We start from the raw sequence: 1,273 nt of genomic DNA on the forward strand, positions 1-1,273 counted from the left end.
ATTCTCACCCTAAGAAATAAGTTTGATTTTTGAAGAATATTATAGATTTAAAATCTTTCCATTGAACACTTATTTGTGAATTTAGTTGGCGATGCAACAACAGAAGAAACATTTAGTGATAAAAAAGAAATCTCATCAAATATAAATGATACAACCTACCTGGTAATGAACAATTCTCTTTAAGGTTTGGAACGCACAGAAGTTAAAGACTCAAGTATTTATTCTCACAAAAGCAATGCAATAAGTTCAAGGACATTCTGAATAGGAAGTTAAGTGTGCTGAAATATTTCAGTGAGAATGAGGTCCTCTCCCTATGTCAGGAGGGAAACAATAGATTAATGAGTTATAGCATTAAATGTAATTCATACAACGACAGAAAGGGAGGGTATAGACGTGTTTTGTCACTAGCTCTGACAAGAGTATATAAGCATCCCTGTACACACACAGACATTCACACTCAAGATCTTTCTTGAACAGCAAACCAAACTCACCACTCCTAACACCATGAGCTACTGCAGGAGCTACTATGGAGGCCTGGGCTACGGCTGTGGAGGCTTCAGTGGCCTGGGCAGTGGTTATGGCTGTGGCTGTGGGAGCTTCCGCAGACTGGACCATGGCTTTGGCTATGGAGGCTGTGGATATGGCTTCTCCCTGTCCCAGGAACCCAACATGAGGCCATGAGGATTAGCCAAATCTGACTGCAAAGGTTGGATCAATCAAGATCATTCTCGACCAAGCGAAGATCAGAAGCATCTAACATCTAAGACTTTCAGAATATTTATGAGTTTATACTTGTCTTCTTCATGTCTTCTGAGTTCCTCTATTTATACTCTCACTACCATGGTATTTCTCTGTCTCCATTACTATAAATGACTTCATGACAAACAGCATACATGACTTCTACTTTTTATTTAACTCAAAAAATCAGAGATTATTTGTAATTGTACTGAAATGGCAATAAGGAAAACAAACTACTCCGTGAAAAGCTAAAATACATAGAGGAGCGTGTGTGTGCATGTGTAGCTAAGTGGAGATAACTTAAGTATGATAAATCAAATAATTACGTGCATACATATATACACACATGTAATTAGACACGTATACATAAACCTTAATACTCAGATGAAATAAAGTTTTGTCCCTCTGAACACCAGAGACAATCATTTTCATTTCAGTGCTTTAAGTTACATAACATTGGCATTTAAATTCAGTACTGAAATATTTATACATTTTCATGTCTTAACTGAGGCAAATATGAGGAATAAGTACTTTG

General features: G+C 36.8%; 1 protein-coding gene across 1 annotated transcript in view; it reads left to right on the forward strand.

Annotated features, from left to right (window-relative positions):
* Nucleotides 1-504: 504 nt before the first annotated feature.
* The window catches only part of LOC111819253 (keratin-associated protein 19-8-like), a 7,085-nt gene continuing 6,316 nt past the window's right edge, over nucleotides 505-1,273 (forward strand). Inside the window, exon 1 of the mRNA XM_023725621.1 lies at nucleotides 505-631. Coding sequence (XP_023581389.1) covers nucleotides 505-631 — 127 coding nt within the window. The remainder of the gene's footprint in view (nucleotides 632-1,273) is intronic.

The sequence above is a fragment of the Trichechus manatus genome, unplaced genomic scaffold (assembly GCF_000243295.1).
Source record: "Trichechus manatus latirostris isolate Lorelei unplaced genomic scaffold, TriManLat1.0 scaffold00334, whole genome shotgun sequence".
Classification (NCBI taxonomy): domain Eukaryota; kingdom Metazoa; phylum Chordata; class Mammalia; order Sirenia; family Trichechidae; genus Trichechus; species Trichechus manatus.